Genomic DNA, 18,626 nt, shown 5'->3' on the forward strand with positions numbered 1-18,626 from the left:
TGTTGGCAGTGAGTATGAGCACCTCCTACACTCTTTACACACAATGGGCCTTTGCTTTTTTTGCTTTCACAGGACAAAAGCAACAACAACAACAACAACAAATTTTCTTCCCATCTGCTTACTTTCTCTCATTCTCTTTCTCATCCCATTTTTACACACACTCTCCTTTCCCTAACAAAAGATCCTGTGCTCTGGCCTGACCTCAATATTTTTCAGGCTCTCTTGGTAAAACACACAGAGGAAGCAAGATCCAGCTGTGATTGGGAGAAGGATCCCATCACGCGCACACATGCAGGCATGCACACATTTCCCACACTTAGCCATGCTTTAAAATTAAATTTTAGAAAATTAAAATTTAGAGGTACTCACCTTCTTTCCAAGCAGCCTTTGAGCTCAAATTCAAAACCCTTTTAAAACCTAGTTCCAAATGGCTACGGTCCAGGAAAATCCACCCGCAGACTCAATGGGGTCTGTGCCAGCATGGGAGGCTTACCTGGGCCATATCCATTGGTTAGGTTAGCTTGGAGTCCCATCTTCGGGTGCCAAATGTTGAAAGAAATGTCCTTCTGGGTTCAGCTCCAAGTGGGGGAAAAGACACTAGAGACATGGAGGCTGCTTGGAAAGATGGTTTAATGATGGATAGGACCACATGGCTTGAGTCCTGAACAGAAAAGGTGATCGCATGCTTAATGTTGGGTGAAGAAAAAGAAAATCCAGCAGGGCTGGAAGTTCCTGGCTTTATACTCTCTGTTTGACCTCACCTGTTTCCTGTTCCTGTGTAAGAAAGGTATTCTGATTGATTGTCAGACTCCCATGGGCCCAAGTTTGAGTTTCCAGGTGCCATGTGGTGAGTGGAGTAAAGGGCTAATACTATCATTAGGGTGATCAGACATCCCGCATTTGGCGGGACAGCCATGCCTTTTCATAATTTTTCCCGCGTCCCGGGGCATTCTCAAAATATCCCTCTTTAATTTTGGCGCCTTCTCGCTCGCTCCCCCGCCCATCCGCTGCCGCTCACATGGGCAGGGTACTGTAGCGAGTGAGCAAGCGGATGGGCGGGGAGCGAGTGAGCCGCTCATTCGTTCCCCCGCCCATCTGCTGCCGCTCGCATGGGTGGGGTGTAGCGAGTGAGCGGGCGGATGGGCGGGGGAGCGGCTCGCCTTTCCAGCCCCACTTCCACCCGGACAAGCCATGGGAAAGCCTCCGCCTCTACGAAAAGAGCCACCTGTGTGTGTGGCCCTCGGTGGGGTCTGGAAGCGGAGCCTTTCCCCAAGCATCCCTCGCGCACTTCAGGGGCCGGCAGGCGAGGCGAGCGCAATGGCCAGAGACTCTCCCGCGGCACCACTGTTCCCAAGGCAAGAAAACACCGCGCAGCACTTTTTAACTCCCGCGCAGCCACAGTGATTTGTTGTGATGAGCACGGGGCGACTGGACTGACGGTAAGCCCCCGCCACCACCGGACTAACTGCTGCTGCCTCCTCCTCCTCTAACAGCACCACCGGATTTGCTACCCGGCGCTGTGGCTGAGGTGAAGCCGCCAAAACTCCCGCCGTGCTTTTGAGGAGCCTTGAGGCCACGGGAGCCAGTAGGAAGACGGCGGAGAGGCGGGAGCAGGAAAAAAGGCCCGATGGCTCCTCAAAAGCACGGCGGAGGAGGAGGGGGCAGGGCAGGGGTAATGCTCAGGTGCTCCGAGCAGAGGGGGAGGAAGCACCGCTGCTGCCATGGGCGGGAGCTTTCGCGGCTTCACCTCAGCGCCAGGCGGCAAAAATTTTAATCAAGAACACCCCCCGCCCCGCCCCGCCCACCAATGGTGTCCCGCTTTACCAATTTAAAAATCTGGTCACTTTAACTATCATGCCTTAATCCCATCACCCTGGAGCTGAAGGGAAGAAATCTTTATTATGTAGAATCGTCTGGCTTGGGCATTTTAATGGGCCATTAAGAAAGTGGAGGCTATTAAGAGTGAGTCTGTTTCCTGCCTAAAAACTTGTTTCTCCATTTCTGATCCAGGGAAATGTAATATTCTGCCTTTTCAATATTTCCTGGGATATTTAATTTTTCTAGGAGATGGCTGGGTTTTAATTTTCTACAACTGTAAACCCTCATATAGTACAACTGAAGTTGTGTTTGCAGGATTTCAAGAGTGGATTAATTTTATGCTAATAAGATTATAGCCTTAGGCTTTACAACTTTTAGCTCACTTGTTTTGGGTCAAGAGCTGCATGTGGACTGATGTGTATCAGGTCATACTCCAAAAATTATTGGGTGGACTAATTTGCTTTGAGTTCATGTTCTTTAATTAAAATTGTTATAATGAATATAATCATTTCCTAGATACAAATTTAATAGGACTGTGCAATGCTTTAAAGTCTGCATCAAAAGGATGCATCTGCCTATAACTACACACCTTAAAATTGCCAAGATTGAGAAACACTGATCTAGAGTTTCACAGTCCAGCTGTAACATCCATACTTATCGCAGGGCTTATCACAATGTGAACTCTACTTGTGAATTTATGATTTGGGAGGCAGGTTTGGTTTTACAAATGAATCTGGAGAAATATAGCAAAGTTGAAAGTTGCCACAGAATAGAGATATTTCTCAACTTACAACCATTAATTTATTGATTATTCGAAGTTACAATGGCACTGAAAAAAGTAATTTATGACTGTTTTTCACATGATAAAAATTCAGACAATTGGCGACTGGCTCACATTTTTGATGGTTGCAGTTTCCCAGGATCATGTGATCACCTTTTGTGACCTTCTGACAAGCAAAGTCAGTGGGGAGCCATGTTACTAATTTAACTGCATTGATTCTTTTAACAGCTGTGGCAAGAAATCTTCCCATCTCTGGTAAGTCTACTACTCCTAGTCCTCCTGGTATTGCTAATGCCCCAAGTATGTAGATCATAGTTGTCAAATTTACATAGCACTTGTGAGAGTTTCCTACATTGATATAAAGATCGAACTCTCCATGTTGCAATTTGTGTTGTAAATTTTCCACTGTATCTATCTACAATCAACCATTGGATGTCCTTTACCCCAATGCCATCGTGCCATGGTTTAACCTTTCATGCTGTTGTTGATGATTATGATCGTTATGGTCATTACAGTTGCTATGATCACTAGAGACTTTAAGTTTGCTTGAAGTTTCTTTAGCTCTTTTTAGTTTTATGGGGTACAAGTGCTAACCCTACGACCAACTCTCCTCACTTTATCCGGACTTGGGACTGGTTTGGTTATCTCAAACAGATTTGTCTCAGGTGGAGTTATTTTTTATAGCCTATATTATTTGCATATAACTACTGTACTTTATTTAGTAGATGATAGTTAAACAAATAACATAGACTACTGTTTATTTCAAAAGCACCATCAGATTATACATTGTCAAGGTTATGATTAACCAGAGAGAAAGAGACAACGAGCAAGAGAGAAGAAAAAAGAAAGAGGAGTCCTTAAGACATTTATACATTAAACTGCTATTGACAGAACTACTAGTTTTTGAAATTAAAACAATGTTTCATTTATTATTAAAACAATCATAGCTTTCCTTGTGATTCCTTCATGAAATCTCAAAAATCTAGGTTAAACTAAACTCCCTCAGGAAGCATATCAAATATTGATTTTCAGAAATAACAAATGTCAGTAGTGACAATTTGTTCTTCCATACAAAGTAAGTCCAATTGATTAAAATGGTTAACTGCTGACATACACTTGAGCAATCAAAGAACACTGTCTTTGAGTTCAGAGGACTTACAAGAACATCACTTTGACTGGACAGAAAATGGCTTCTTCTGAAGTTACTTATTATAGTAGAAATAAATTGAGCTCAGCTTTGATTGTATATGCTCATTATTAAAATCTGATTGACCACTTTGAATTACAATGTTATATATTAATGTATTTAAAAGATACAGCATATGAACAGAACTAATGCAATGCATCTTATTTTTCCAGTTTGTAAACAAAATTTTAAGACAAAAGTCGATTAATCATTGCAATATTATTGACATTTCTTTTCTTCTGTACCTGCCAAAACATTTTTGCAGGCTTTTTGCTGAGTCAAGGAGATTAGATTTATTAATTTTATAGTGTTAGTATTCTGATATTTAAACTAAAAGTTGTCTTTTCCTATTTCTGTCATGTTTGCAACAGAAGGAAACAACTGAGAGTTCTTTATTTTCTGCTACTTTGTAAATGTGGATTTCTGTAGTTCTGTCTTAAACAGAATTGCAGAATAATCCACATTGGGCAATTGAGACATGTGCTTTTATCAAAGAAATGCATTATAATCTCTTTACCAACCCTTTAAACCAAATTGTTTGTACTATACATTTTATACATATACGATTTTATTTACATACTGATATTTGTCTAATTGTATATAACCTATTTTATTTACAAATTGATATTCATCAAATTATTTAAATTGGTATGTAGTTCCTCTCTCCCCTATTAAACTGAGAAATAACCTTGTTCTCAACATGCCTTTCCAGTATTTTAGGAATTCTGAATAATGAAAGATCCTCATTATTTCCGTGAGGCAAAAGTACCAGACATTGTTTTCAATGTTCAAAATGCATATCCTTTCAAATTAACTCTAGAGGTAAGTAGTAAAAATTTTAAATCTCTTTCACAGTTATGTGATTATTTTTCTGGCTTTATTAAGCTTCTTTAAACTTTCCCAATATTTATCAGCTAAATCTGATGTATTATCATAGTTTCATTCCATATTTGAAATATTTTTGTTAGATTACATTTCAAATCGACTGTGAACTATTTTTGGTTTTGCTTTGTTATAGTTGGTAATCATATCCAATTTGCTGTGACCAAGAGTTCTCCTTTTATCAACTCTATTTATGTTGCTGTTGTTCTCCATTGGCATATCCTCAGAGGCATCAAGGAATCTAGGAACTGCGCCCTTCATCTCATAATGTACAGATTTAGTAGGATTGTTAATGAATTCTAATTGATTGTATCCATGATTTAGTGGTTTGTCATCCTTATGTAGTTTGCTTGCATTTTCAACTGGTTGAGTATAAAGGAACTTCTTGTTATCTTTTGTTCCCATATTCTCAGAAACATATCCATTTCCTGTATTGTCAGCTAATATCGGTGAAGATGCTGATAGCAAAGATGTTTTAAGCTTCAATAAATTAGAAGCATCATTGAGTGGAGGCTTTAATTTATCTAATATGTTGCAGTTAGAGTCTGGCAACTCCCTGGGATGGTATCTCAAGTCATTATGTCCTATTAAGCCTGAAATGGTCTTTTTTGTTTCACATGGAGTTAATTCTTTCTTTTCACAGAATACATTGGAAATTGATTGGTTATGATATGGTGATTTTTTGATAGTCACAACACTGGAATTTGAAAGGGTACTTGACGGACTGACACCTTCATACTCATTCCATTGAATATGTTTTAAAATGGGCTCAAATTTCTGCATGGTCTTGTAAGGAGCAGATGTGGAATTTTCAGCATTGGGCATTCCAAGATGATTCACCGAACAAGATTCAGCATATATGCATCGGAACTCTCTGTCAAAATCATCAACAATTTTTCCTTTGAAGTGCATCACTAAACAGGTATGTACCTGGCTGCACAGCCATGTGAAACTGAAATGGAAATAATTCAGGGACAACATGAAACATCAACATATAATTAAATTGTACACATTTAAAAGATTGAAAATCCATTAGACAGCAATATTTATTTACAATATTAGTACTATTTTAAGTATGTTTATCAGCATATCTTTAGCACTATTGCTGCAATACAACAGTGTACCATCATTACTATTTTAAAGTATTGAGAAAATAATAAGTGGAACAGTTTGATGGTCAAAATCTTAGATTAGTTTAGTGTATATGTGTGTTTTTACTGTGTTAGGCAATAAAGGAAGGTAGTAGCTGAGCATGCAAACTAGTTATTATGGTTAAATTGTTATAGATAAACAGTTAAATGACAGACATAAGAATTATAAGGAATTGGTTGCAAGTTAATTATAGATTTCAAAGGTCATACTTATGGTTTAAGAGGAGGAAATCTGTAGCCACCCAGTGTGACTGGAGCTCATTTAGAGAAGAGTTACAAAATGACACTGTTGAGAAGAATTCTTGAGCATTTAAAAATGATACAGAAAAATAATTCTATTAATCTTAGATTAATTGGTGGGAGATTTTTAATCAAATAATCAGTGATATCTAATCCCTAAATCTTTTAAAAGCAGCAGATCAGACTGCCAAATTATATAACCATGGCCAACTTCCTCCTGGAATCTTTTTAAGCTTACATTTTGGGATGATATATTGCATACACTAAGATACTTTGAGATGGTTTAATATGGTAGCATGGCATGGAGTTGGCAGGCTTCCTGTAAGTAAAGAGGGAGGACAAAGGTAAAGCTGCTATTAAATATTTGTGTTGGTGAGTCAAGTGTAGATTGTTCAGGTGGAAGAAAGACTATGCATTATCAATCAAGGAAGTAGTTGCAATTAAAGCAAAGAAAAATCATTTCCCTTCAAAATGTAGTCAAAGGTTTGCCAACTAAAGCAAAAATAACTGAAGGTTAACTAGTACAATAAGTAAAATGAATGTTGTGCTGTTGTGATGTATCATTTCTTGCAGGGAAAGGGTAATTGAAAGTAAATGTACTGACTGGGTGAGGTGACACTTTCCCAGGCAATGTTGGTGTCAGGTTTCCGAAAGATGCCCCAATTAATTCATGAGCCTTGAGCCAAGTTTCAAATTAAAACCAGTCATTTATTAGGAGCACTATTTTGACCATACTCTATTGCAGTCAGATCTAAGCCTCATTTGAATTATGGCTGAACTTTACTCCTGTTCCTTCCCTCCCCTCAATCTGTGTCATAAATCACATTCTCCAATGAGGTGCATCCCTCACAAGCCATCTGTAGTAATCTGAGATCCAACTCTCGCTGAAGGTATGCGTGGAATGTGCTCCCCCCCCCTTTCCCTACCATGGCAAGTTTATGAGTTGACAGTTGGTTCATGATCTAGAGATTCAACCTATCCCCAATGATTTCCCTTGTCCCTCTAGATCTGGAAGAAGAGAGAGACTCCAGGTCCTGTCGGTGAAGCAGTGTTTTAGAAAGCATGGCTTCTTTCTCATGCTGTCCGGAAGAGATATGCACAGCTCCAACTCTGTTGGTTTTCCAAAGGAGGGAACACTTCTCAGCAAGCACTGGGCCCAAATTGTTAATAAAATTCTGGCTTGTGGGTATGCAACATGCTGGCAATGTGCTTTTTATAGGGGCCTCAACTTGATTTTTAAAAATTGATTTGGATTATGTACTTATGCTCTGACTTTTGTTGACTGCCCAGGAGCCCATTCATTAGATTAATAGCCCTATAAATTATTTACAGGGTTGATCATCCTTGGAGGTATCTGCCTGTTTTACCAGATGAGATAGGGTGGACATGTTCCAGGTGCCATTCCTTAAATGCCATCCTGTAGGACCTTGGAGACACATCTTCTCCATGACTAACCTAGTCCTTTTAAAAAAGTCTCCCCCATGAAATTTGGACACCCCCACCCTCATTCTGAGCTTGGGATGCTGTGGCACTTTGGTGGGAAATGTTACATCTTTTGCAGGGTTAGTTTATTTTTTTTTTAATGGAATGTTGCTATGAGCCACCTAGGATTATCATCTATAACAGGAATTTCCAACCTTGGCAACTTTAAGCCTGGCGGATTTCAACTCCCAGAATTCCCCAGCCAGCAATGCTGCCTCACAAAGGGCCAGACCAGGAACACCTCATCAGTACTAGGAGGAAGACGATAGCCAAGGTCAGCTTAGGGTAGCAAGGTCAATGGAATGTATGGTGATATTGGTGAAGGCAGAGTGCAGGGCAGCCAAAAGAACAGAGATGGGAAGAGGTAGTTAGGTAGGGTAGAATTGAAGGGAAGGTGAGCATAGCGAGGCAGCAGAAGCATGATGTCCTGGCCTAATGACCATGTGGTCCTGGCCTAATAATGACAATCAGGAGTACTGAAACTCTTAAGCACTGCAGTCATGTGATATTTTGCCTAATAATTATATGCTTAGCAATAAACATTCTGGTCCCAATTAGGGCGATTAAGCAAGGAGTCTCTATATGCTGCTCTCCATTCCTTGGAGCTAGTACAAGACAAACATGTAATATAATAATTAGGGGGATCAAAATTCCCTAATTCACTTTAAGGATATATATATTTGCAATATTACAATGCGTTCCTGTGCTTGTTTTTGAGGAGGAAATGCCATAACACTTAATAGGCTTTTATCTTAGAATACTTTTCCCTAAGCATATTCTTTCCAACTGTTGAGATTTCCGCTTCTACAACCTTCAGTTGACTAGAAAGTTATAAAAATTCGGCACCTCTGAATTTTTAGACTGTAGGGCTGGGATAGGATTTAGAATTTAAAATTGGAATCCTAAACCTCTGTTATAGGAGAGACATTTAAAAAAAAATCTTTAAAAGAATTATTTGATATATGTTTTAGTATGATTTTTTTGTACATTTACAAATGGCACATTCACCTTTTGCAAATTTCATTTTCCTTCCACTTAAATGGAAGATACACAGTTTTGTGTAGCACTACAACAATCTTAGACACCTGATCCGTAAGAAGCATACAAAGCACTGTAATTTTAAATAAAAGTAATTTAAACAATAATTTAAATAATTTGCTACATTCATTTAGTCAAGGGTGTCTAAAAGGCATGGTTAAAAAAAAATCAAGTTGCTAGTTGCAACTGTGCAATAGAAACTCTGACATCTTGGCTTTTTTTTAACCATACCCTGCAATCACTCTGAGTTAGGACCGATTAGTCCCAGAAATCTCTAGTCAAACAGGCAATGCCCTTTGCAAATGACATTATTCTGAAGTATACTTGTTACGTCTCACCTGTAAGTCCCTGCAAGGACTTGTTCGCAATCTATCAATACAAATTTCTCAAGGGCTTGTCCTGTAAGCTTCTTGCCAGCTTTACTATAGTATATGTCTCCACTTACAGATCGTATGCGCATATTCTAAAATAATAAGAAAAGCATAAGAAAGATTCAAAACAGATACCGCTTACTTTCTGTGCAGAGCTTATATATATTGTAACCCTATGAGTGAACATGAATCTTAGAATTAATGATTGCAAAACATACCTAAACCAATAAATGTTTACATTTTTTTTTGTAAAAACCAGCACTTATGCTTCGTTAATTGTATCAGTTTTAACCCCAGTTTTATCATTTCTTTCCAGAAATCTCTTGTAAAATTTAAAGGATATAAAATTCCAGTCTAAATTAAGTATATCAAATATAACCACTGCAAATGGCATGACCAGCAATTGATTTGCTTGGTGTTTTATTAGTTAATGCATTGGGAACAGTGGACATAATTTGGAATTTTGCACGTTTGATATAGTCTCTCTCACAAAATGGTTGTTAAGATTGATGCAGCCAATCACAAAATGTCCATTTATCAGAAGGAAAATTGAACATCCCGATTTTATTTCCTAAGGGGACTCCTAAATATATTATTGGAAATTCAGGTTATGCTCAAGATGGTATTTTATTTTGCAGCATACATGCTTTCCTATTATTTTTATTTAAAAGAATAAGAAAAATAAAACTAGGTAGCATAGAGAATTTGGAAAGCACTAAGTAATATGTTGGTGGGCACACAATAGACTGCTCAGTCTCTGATGATGGAAAATTAGAAACAGTATCATTTCAGTAATTTCCAGCCCTTATTTCAATATTTGAAAGCTGCAGTTGCTCTGGAAGAATGGAAAATTACTGATAATAGATAAAATGACAATAATTTCCAAATGGCAGGGGTTGTGGGGGGGAATAAAATGCTCTTGTAGAATAGAGCATAGTTAGTCCTCTAATTACGACCATAATTGAGCCCAATTATGTTGCTAAGTGAGATAATTGAGTTTTGCCCCATTTTAGGACTTTCATAGTAGTGAATCATAGTAATTGTTAAGTTAGTAATTCAGTTGTTACGTGAATCTGACTTCCCCACTGACTTTGCTTGTCATAAGGTTGCAAAAGAAATGACGTGACTTCAGGACACTGCAACCGTCATAAATATGAATCATTGTCATGCGTCTGAATTTTGATCATGTGACACTGGGGATCCTGCAATGGTCGTAAGTATGAAAAATTGTCATAAGTCACTTTTTTCAATGCTGTTGTATCTTTGAATAGTCCCTAAATGAATTGTTGTAAATCGAGGACTATCTGTAGTTAGTAGTTAGGCTTATACTCACATTGAAAATGCCATAGTCACCCCAAAAGAAGATATCCATGAAGTGGACATATAGTATTACTGCCTCAACTAAAAACAGGTTGAACAAATATGCAATATAAATCTAAATCCAAACTAATACTTTGCTTCCGAACCTAGGTTTATACTCCAGAAAAACAGTCCCAGAGATTCTTTTTCTCCTGCAAACACATGTACTGTATGAGAGCTCTGTATGTGTGTTTGTTTGTTTGTTTGTTTGTGTGTTTATATATAAAACAACTGTATTTGATTAAAATTGTTTGCAAAATACAGTACCCTAATAACAAAATTAATTAATTGATCTTCCATTTGCAAATGCCAATCATTTTCACTCTCAGATATAAATGTCAATGCACAAACATTCCCTTGCCTTTTTAAACAGAAACAACAGCAACAACAACAACTAGAATAGATAGGGTAAATGGAAGTGACAGCTATTTTGACTCTTTTAACACACACACACACACACACACACACACACACACACAACATACACCTGTAGATCCTCCTGGTCTGTTTCAATATAATCTTATGCTGAAATTCTCTCAATTCTGTTGAGCATCAGAAGTAAATTTCACTCTTTTGTAATATATAAAGGTGGCAAGCGTGAATCAATTAAAGCCAATCAATTAAAATAATTCAATGAAAGTAATGTGCAGCTTTTCATCTCCTTTATATTGAAGCACAAGGTTAAAAATATGGACAACTGTGATTGTGGACTGTTTTTTTCCCCAGTAAATAAGGTTTATTTATTAACTTCAGGCACTGTTTTGCTTTGGGCTTTTCTTCATTCAATGGGTATGTGAAAGACAAATGTTGGAGATATGATATATATCAGCACATAATTCTTTGAAAGGAAATACTTAAAATGTTTACTTGCCATCCAGTTGCACCTTATGCTTCAGCCTTGTTGTTTTACATGGAAAATAGGTTATAACTCAACCCTCAATTATCCAATAAAGGTGCATTATATTACTGATAACAGAAAAGGGGTAAATATGCTTTGGAAAGTATCCTAGAACTGATGTTTTATAAGAGAATCATTACAGATCCCCAAACAGTCAACTGTCTATCAAGGACCCTAGGAAGGAAGGAAGGAAGACCTTATACTGCCATTGTTGTTGTTGCCCTTTGATTTCAATTATTGCCTTTAGCTGAACAAACTAACCCATGTTCATCTGAGTGATGAGAATGACTGAAATAAGAGCAAATTTAAAATTCTCTTTTTTCCCTCACTTTCATGTTCCATTACATCATATTTTAATATTGGCAATTAAGTAAAAATATATATATATATAACTGATTGAAAACATACCAGAAAGTCATCCATGGTGACCTCCATTTTGTTGCACATTTCTGTAAACTCCTTTAGGTTTTTTTCATCAAGGATCAGATAAACAGGAACCCGACGTTTGTTTGAAGCTTCTATCAGATCACTGAGTATTTCCATATCTGTGAATTGATCCATCACAATTGCAATCACCTGCACAATTTTTTGGTAAGTTGGGGTAAAATGGAGAATAGAACAGAAGACATTGTCAAAACATGATCAGTGGATCTGCCCTGTTAAACAACCCAAATATCCATATAAGACCCTTTTTAAGTGCTTTGGACTGCAATTTTTTCAAACTTTCATCAAGGCTTTTTCTGAGTAAATATGCATAGAATTGCACTATCGGTTGGCTTTAATAAAACAAGAAGGGCAAATATAGTTAGCACCTAAAGTCAGTTTTGAAACTTTGTTCCATAGTGCTTCCTCACTAATTACTATTTCTGAATCTTTTTCTTTTCTTCACTCTTGTTTTTATGGAGAATCCAGAGAAAGCTATGGGCAAATGATTGCATTCCACAGCGACTGAGCTTTTACAATATATATCTTTTCTATCACACAGAATTATGAAAAGCTATAATCTAGTGACTCTTCCCCCTGTATGTGTGATGTAAGGCACCTTGCATGTTATAGACTGGTAGATTTGTTCCAGAATTGCTTTCCATGTCCATTAACATTTTATAATGATGACATTCCACATGCCAACATTCCAGGAAGGAACCAAGTAATTAGTCTCTATTATAAATCTTGATTACCATGAAGTGTATGTACAAACTGGGAGTGTACCTAATTCTTCTACTCTTTCTACATTCTCCTGCTGCTTTCTCTTCTGACAGAACAGTTCCAGGAAGAATTGATGCAAAACTTGGGTTCAAATGTAGCAGATTTGGGCGGCAACATTTTGAAGAGATTACAGTGTTGTAAATATTTTGAAGATGGAGAAGGAATTGCCTTGGTGCTCAGAGGTCCATTGTGTTTCCCCTGGCAGAGCAATACTTACCCCATGCCTTCCATAGACTTTATTAGATGGTCAGAATGCAAAGAAATAAGGGGAAAGGAAATAGATATACCATGTCTGAGCTGCAAAAAATCCAGATGCCCACTAGCAAATTCTCGATTTTGAGAGTCTTGCCTTGAGATCCAGAGAGTTCTCCTTACATTTCATTTTAAATGTGTTCCCATTTTGAAAAAAATCTTACCAACTAAGAAAACAGTTCAGAGGACAAAAGCTAGGTTAACTTTGTCCTATGATAAATTTGTTTTCTATTTGCAAGGAATTTCAAATGTAGATGGAGCATTCAGAAGTGGCATCTCTTGCAATTTAAAATTATCTGCAGTTATCCACTCCAAACACATGAATCACATAGAACTTCTAATTACTTTTCAAAGAAGAATTTAGGCAATTTTTGGACTCTTGGGCTTCTAATACATGCCTGAACAGCACTGTAGCCCACAATAATCTTACTTGGGGTTGCTTAAACTTCTTGACCTACCTATGGGTTTTTAGAAATTGTTTTAATTAAATCAGCATTCTGTAAACAAAGTGTCCATCTTAAAGATTGTTCTTACTTTAAAACATGTTCCTTTATTTCACACTGACTCCAAAGGCATCTTACAAAAACCAAATGATTTGTTTGGAAAATGCCTATCCACCTCCCTCCACAAAAAATTCAGAGTGAACTGAAGTGGGAGAGAGTCTATTTGGATTAGTAGGAGTGGCAGAAGCTAGTTTACTTGCTGGTAAATGAGTATTTTGATATCATCCATGCCTTTCATGCCTCTTATTTTGTAAGACTTTCCTGTGCTATGTTGTCAGAAAACCACATGTGCTCACTGTATCCAAAAATTCCTGCTCTGAAGATGTGATTGTAGACTCTTATCAACCAGAGAACAGCCTCCACCTCAAATTGATGAAGCCCTATTTATCTAAGCATTCATTCATGCCTTTCTCTTCCGCCTACCAAGATGGTTTACATTTAGAAAGTAAAATCACACTTAATTAAACTATGGCAGCCCATTTACCGTCTGTGCCAAAACATCCTAGAGAAAAATTTGGATTGCAATGCTTTCTCCAGAGCAAAAATTTGGGAGCACTTCAATTTTCAGGAGGCATCCTATTCTGCCTGCTCACTGCCTATGGGAATCACACCCTCTCAAAAGAATGTAAAGAGCGGCCTAGATTTAGCTAAGAAAGAGAATCCGATAGGTATTTGATCCATCAAGTTTACTGGTTTTGGCATCGGCATTCATTCTGCTTTATTTTGATAAGGCATTTCTGTCAGCCAGGTTACATCCTGTGTATTTGAGATAAATTTATAGGAGTAAATGAATGGATAGGAGAAAGATATTCTAAATGTCTCTTTTATACAGAAAGCCTTTTAAAAAAAACCCTATCTCCTTCCATCGGGCATTTTTCTTTCATCTTTTATTCCATCTGACTTTGAATTATTCAGAATTTCTAAGGGAAAGCCATTTGCAAAACAGAATTATATATTTTTTAAAATAATAATTCCTGTTTATTTTATGCAACATTCTCAGACTTTTGTTGAGTAGACTAACTATGCTAACTGCCCAAAACCTTCCAACATTGACTGAATGAAAATCTATTTAAATTTCAAATCTCACACATCTCTTACAATTTTCCATTAAGTAATTTCAATAGGGACACAAATGAATAAAGTCTGGAATATTGGTTTTGCTGCAACAGTCTTTGAGTAGAAGTGCACACTCACACAGGAATATTTTGGGATGATTACTATACAAATATATACCAGTTTGGTGTAATGGTTAAGACATCTGGCTAGAAACTGGGAGACCAAGTTTTAGTCCCACTTTCAGAACAAAGCCAGCTGGATCCTTTCCTCTCAGCTGTGGGAAGGAGGCAATGGCAATCCACTTCAGAAAAACTTTTGGAAAACACACACACACACACACACACACACACACACACACAGGACATATATGTGTGTATGATCTATACAGTCTGCAAAAGTGGGGAATCTAGTTGGATTTTGAAGCAAATATCTTGGAAAACAAAGAAAAGAAATCTGATAACTAATTCATAGACATTCCCTGGGAAAGTCACATTGTATGTAATGTTTTCCATATTTATTACTCATCAAAGTACTCCTTCAAAGTACTTCTTTGTTAAGCCTCAGCTGACTGTAGCAAAGGCGGCCAAATTGAAGGCTCAATAGCTAGGTGTGTGTATGGAAAATTTTTATCTACCGCCTAAGGGCTATACCTACTTTAAATAATGCAGTCATAAGCATTTTCCTCACAGTTTAACACAATATGGAAATTCTGGTTCTAAAACAAAGAGCAATTACTCCTCTGATCTTTGCATAAGATATCCAGGACAGGCTCAGACTCCTTTGCTCCATAACTGTGAAGTATACATTCCAAAGCTGCTATGATTTCATTTTAACAAAATACTATGCAATGTAACCATTGGACTATCAAACATTGTTCTGTTCCTAAACTACTTTGAATAGTCTTCAAAATAAAAAGTGTCCAGTTCTGCTTATTTGTTACCTTGGAACACGTGCGAACGTGTTCCAGCATAGCTCAGAAAACTAAAAGCCAAAGAACAAAGCTCATTTCTTTCTGCATGATTACTATTTGTTAAATATAAAACTCATACACACATAACAAAAATAAATCCATCCTATAATATATTAAAAGTATGGGCAGAGTAAGAATTAAAAAAAATAAAAATAAAATGGGAGCCAGCAGTTCTAATTTTTTAATATATTTTAAAAACTATTCCGATTAACTTTATCTCCTCTTTTTCAATGCCTTAAAATGTTTCACTTACTGTCTTGGCCTTGCTTATTAGAGATCGAAGTAATTCTTTCACATTGTTTGCCTTGTCCCTTTGGAAATACAAGCTGACTTCTGTTCGGTTGAGCACTGTGACAGAAGGCATCATAGGCCAACCGAGCTCCAGTTGAGGGGGATCAATATCTGACATGAATGGGAAGTATGTCCCAGATGTCACCTCAGAGAGGAGAGATTCCCTGTCCATGCTGTCAGCTCTTGAGAATCCTGCCTCCAGCCCCTTCTTTGGAGATTCTGGGATGCTTTGGATGTGCTGGCTCATGTAAGCCATGTCCATTGTGGAGAGGAAGGGTAGTTCTTTTTCTTTAGTGATGACTTGCAGATAGCCAGTTTCTCCTTGTTCCAGGAAGGCATCCACAGCTAGCCTGGCAGTCTCGCTATGCTGTAGCATTGAAGGGCTGGCTTCTTTCTTCCAGGGCTTTTTCAGATCTTCCAGTCGATTTTTCAGTTGCCCAATGCTCCCTTGGGAATTCCCAAGGCTTTTGGGGAACCAACTCATGCCTCTAGAGCTGGGTGATAAAGCACCAGAATCCTTGATGTTCCCTTGGCAGAGGGATATTCTGAGCTTGACTTTATAAATCCCTGTAATTCCACAGTGAAGATGTCCAGATGAAGAAAAATCACCACGAACAATTTTGTTTTATTTCTGGTTTTACTTCTTTTTTTTCCTAGATATGCCCCTGTTCCTAGGGAGAAAATTAGCTCAAAATTCTAATTTCCATGGCTTGTTTTGATGCTGTCTTCCTTATGGAAATGCTAAGAAAAGTTTCTTCCTCTTCTTTACAGGAGCTGCTGCTTTTAGGTATGCTTCCTCAAGCAATAAGACTCAGCTACGTTCCCGCCCAAAAGTGATTTCTCTTTGCAGTCAAAGCACTGAAACCTGTTTTGTAAGTTTTATTGCCTTGAGAGGAAATGGGAATGTTGAAACTTGTTCCAAGGTCAATGTGGTTTATGCAATACCTACAAACATGCATAAATGTTAAAACAATGTAATAACCTGGAAATGAGAGGAAAACTGCAATGCATTTATTAGCATCCATTCTATTTTTCTATTCAGGTATTGAAGAAACAAAAAGAGAATTGCCAGTGCCACAAGACTCTGCAAATTGCTTTAATTCAGAGCAGAGAAATGTTTATTCACAATGCCCCAAGTCCAGATTTTGTTGAAATGCAACAAGGAGGATTAGGTTGTTTAACTTTAAATCTTCATGTAATTTTCCTATTCTAATTTGCACTCCTATTTGTCTACTGCTTCCATATTTTTCTCTCGGTATGTGTGCATAGAAAGTAGGACTATAGGCATGATACAGAGATTTGAAGAAAAATAATAATAAATTTAGTTTAGGAAATTTAGATAGAAAGAAGGGATTATGATGCTTTTTGGATTAAATTTGCAGCTTCTACCAAAGAGAGAAAATCAGGAGCCCAAGCATGCTATTATTGTTAATAACTTATCACTATTTTTACCATCAGCTAGGGGCAGGGCTGGGAAACAGAAATTTGAGTGAGTTGGTCTTTACTGAATAAAAATCATGGAAGCTGTGCGCCATTTCTATTCTTGGTTAACACTTTAATGTTTATATGAATAATATTGGGTGGAGTGAATAATGGCTAAATATCTTCTATAGACTAGCATCTAAAGGTTTTGCCTTTGTCCTAGTAGAGTGTGTGTGTGTGTGTGTGTGTGTGTGTGTAAGCGTGAATGTGTGTAGTTCTATTACCTTGGGCCAATCACTTTATCTCAGTCCTAGGAAGGAGCCAATGACAAAACACTTTTGAAAGCTTTCAGAAGAAAACTGCAAGGACTTGTCCAGGCAGACTCGGAGAATTGGACATAATTGAATGGAAGAAAAAAATTGATATGAGATTCCAGGCTTGCCCAAAATTGTAAAAGTTGTTAATTTAAGAGCTTTAAATTCTAGCTATATTTGAGCTACTCAATAAGTAGTTGAGTGAATAACATTTTAATGTCTCACTGTTATGATTAGCCATAAAAACTAGAGAATTTGAAGGAAAGGGGGTGTTTGGACTGCAGGCACTGTGGTGGAAAAACCAGTCTAAAACTCCTTAAACCCAAATGTTTCTTTTTTCCAAAAATTATGTGGCAGCTGCTTAATAAATCTATCTTGCTGAGTTAGAACCACCAAGCTTGTAATTTTATTGATAATTTGCATGTTTCCCCATCTAGCCTTCTGTTGGGTTACAACTCTCATTACCCAGAAGCAGCAAGGATTTATGTAACTGTAATATTTTATCTTCATGCTTGACTCAGATTGCTATCATACAACAGTGGATATCCTTTCTTGCTCTTTTATTTATCATTATGTAAGAAAGATGCAGAAGTGAGAATGACTTGGCTGGAAATGCCTGTTTGGAGATCTTATTAGGATTTAAATCACCTTTCCCAAATTATTGATTATTCCTCAAAGCAAAGTGGATACTGCTAGGGATAATAGAAACATCTCAAGCAAATAACACAAGATATTGAAGAATTAATAGGAACAGTCTTTAAAAGAGAAATGAAGGACAGGAGCAATCAAGGTTGTAAAGTATCATGAGCATTGTTACACAAAATAGATAATTTTTTAAAAAGAGTAATTTCTTCATTTTTTGACAGAGATTTCTAGATGCCAGTATATTTATGAGTAAGTAAGACCACTACAGTAAATTAGAACTGACTTGAAGAATGAAGAATTATTGTATTAAATCATAACACTTCCAATGAAACATCACATCTGAACTCTAACTGGATCTTTCTGTGTGTTTTTTTTCTTGTATCCCAAATAATCCAAACGAGCAACTTTAAACAAAATCTATTCAAGAACCAGTATTTACACCTCAAGTATTTTCATATGACTTGAAAAAAGCTATGAGTTGATCGACTTTTATAAGTATAATTAATAAAGAGCCGCACAGACAACATTCTTGGCCAGAAATTAATATAATATGCCAATTGAATAATTATACTTCTCTCTAAACAAGAGGTTAGACCAGACTCAAAATTTCAAAGGCTAGGCTATGAATCACCAAATCAAAAAGAAAGAGAGAAGCCTTGCAGTTTATTTTATAGCACTTCTCTATCTAAGATCATAAAACAAGCAAAACATGTTATGAATGAGTACACTGGATGAAGCCAAATAGAGTTCCAAGTATGTTT

The 18,626-nt window shown here is 37.2% G+C and overlaps 1 protein-coding gene across 1 annotated transcript; it reads right to left on the reverse strand.

Moving 5' to 3' along the window:
* Window positions 1–4,754: 4,754 nt before the first annotated feature.
* On the reverse strand, window positions 4,755–16,266 carry FAM83C (family with sequence similarity 83 member C). The gene is made up of 4 exons (XM_032218929.1): window positions 15,447–16,266; window positions 11,615–11,782; window positions 8,917–9,041; window positions 4,755–5,619 (listed from the first exon to the last, which is right to left on the reverse strand). The coding sequence occupies exons 1-4, from the start codon at window positions 15,966–15,968 to the stop codon at window positions 4,755–4,757; spliced, it is 1,680 nt and encodes a 559-aa protein (XP_032074820.1). The 5' UTR covers window positions 15,969–16,266.
* Between the last annotated feature and the right edge of the window lie 2,360 nt (window positions 16,267–18,626).

This window comes from Thamnophis elegans, chromosome 5 (assembly GCF_009769535.1).
Source record: "Thamnophis elegans isolate rThaEle1 chromosome 5, rThaEle1.pri, whole genome shotgun sequence".
Lineage (NCBI taxonomy): Eukaryota > Metazoa > Chordata > Lepidosauria > Squamata > Colubridae > Thamnophis > Thamnophis elegans.